Source organism: Pygoscelis adeliae, unplaced genomic scaffold, assembly GCF_000699105.1.
Source record: "Pygoscelis adeliae isolate BGI_AS28 unplaced genomic scaffold, ASM69910v1 Scaffold111, whole genome shotgun sequence".
Lineage (NCBI taxonomy): Eukaryota > Metazoa > Chordata > Aves > Sphenisciformes > Spheniscidae > Pygoscelis > Pygoscelis adeliae.
Window position 1 is genome coordinate 2,408,413 of NW_008824542.1, and position 1,919 is coordinate 2,410,331.

The 1,919-nt window shown below is 38.9% G+C and overlaps 1 protein-coding gene across 1 annotated transcript in view; it reads left to right on the forward strand.

The window, feature by feature from the left end:
• Positions 1-1,046: 1,046 nt before the first annotated feature.
• The window catches only part of TRPS1 (trichorhinophalangeal syndrome I), a 177,047-nt gene continuing 176,174 nt past the window's right edge, over positions 1,047-1,919 (forward strand). The window contains exon 1 of the mRNA XM_009321681.1: positions 1,047-1,056. Within this exon, the coding sequence (XP_009319956.1) occupies positions 1,047-1,056 (10 nt within the window). The remainder of the gene's footprint in view (positions 1,057-1,919) is intronic.

Consider the following 1,919-nt stretch of genomic DNA (forward strand, 5'->3'; position numbering starts at 1 on the left):
GACTTATTTAACAACAAATTGTAGAATGTGAGAGATAATTAAGGGCTATAAACCCTCTTACTCTTCAGAAAGTAAGCCACTGTCTAGGTGTTGAGGATTAGGAGCAATTTATTTTTCACAGAGGCAGTTGATTCTGTATCTGTCCATAGGCAGTTGAACCTTCTTTGAAGGATCTGGTATTGGCCGCTCTCCAACGCAGAACACCAGACTAAATGGACCTCTGGTCTCATCTAATAGGGAATGTTCTACAATCCTATAAAGTGTAATGACAGCAAATTAATAGAATAACCAGAAGATTCAGTGAGGATGGCAGGGCTCTCATAGGAGGTGTCAGTCCTGGCAGAAGTCAGTTATTTCATTTCAGTAAGCAAATCAGGCTGGATTCTCTCTGCGGTGCAATAACAACAGATTGAGGAGCATGCTAAGAAGCATCAATACATAAAAATTAAACTACTTTTAATACACAAAGCTGAGTTTAGACAAATGCAGAACAGAGAAGCAAAGGTACAATATTGTCTGAAAGTGTGGCCTTTTTATGCTGTTTTGGAGACTAATTTACATAGAAATAAAATGTCAGCTTATCCCATAACTGTCATGATAAATTGGAGCATTTAGACTTTTGCATGAGGTGCTCTTTCTGTACCTTATTAAATTATAGGATCTTGGCCCTTTGCCAAGTGCCAGGGTGACACGCTCTCTACTGAAATGCATACAGGAGGGGGATATGGGCCTGGACATCACGACAAACCAGGTTCAGTCACTAGCTAAGAGCCCTGCCTGTACGTCACCGTGAACACCTTGATTTCATTTATCTGTAAAATGGCAGTGATATTAATTTTTAAAAATTTTTTTAATTATTGTTATTATTTTTAATTATTTTGCAAGGTTCTTTGAGGCTTTAACAGGTTGTCATGTTTACAGAGTATTTTTAGATGCTTGACTGGAAGCCAGGGCAAAGCGAATCTTTACCTTCTTGGGCTCCCCCATCTTGGATGGATGGCAGCGGAGGTCAGTAGGAGCAAGCTCTGCTAGCAGACTCATAAGAAATGCAGAGCAGCAAACTGCCATGCTCAAGCACTCTTAAAGAAAAGAAACGATTGTAGAATTCTTCATTTTGGTTGCAAGATACTGTAATATTCCACACCGCGTCGCCTCTTTAGACAAATCATCTTTTGACCTCAGTTTCTCCTGAAAGTGTCTTCATGATTACCCTGGTAGTGAGCTTAAAGTGAAAGAAGTGCCTGGAACTAGGTTCAAACAATCTATTTTGAAATGCCACTCCTAAACTCTCTGAAATGACCAAGTGTCTGGTCTATACCCATAGACAAGGTTAGATGTATTTCAGTGGCTAGATGGCATTATCCATCTAATGTGCTGTGCTCTGAAGCATATGGCAATAGAAATGATAATTTTGAATTAATTTGATGTGATTTAATAAGAGATTTATTTGATGAGAGTTGTTTGAAGGTGATGACACTTTGTAGCTGAACAGGATTTAAGATGTCCAAAAGTGCACCTTTAGAGATTGGAGAACGATCAATGTTGGGAAAGTAAATGTAAGTGGGAAGGAGCAAGCTTGAACAGACCACAGCTTTTTTTCACTTGTCTCTGTTGTAAACTCTGTGGAAAAAAATTGCAAAAAGCTCTTGGCAAATTGGTGATCAGGGACCAAACTGAAGAGTCTGAAAATGCAGAAGAGAGAGAGAGGAGGTGAAAAACAACAGTGTTTTGCTATAATACTGCTCTACTAGTATGACGTATAAGGCACGATTTTCTCCTTGCATTTTCTAGATTGATGAAGCTATCATAATTTCAGCGGAGCATGCAGAGTATAGAATATCAAGCAGATACATTTTGACCAAGTACAATGTCTGATCCTGCCAAGTTTTACTGATATGAAGAGGCATGTTCTACTCTAA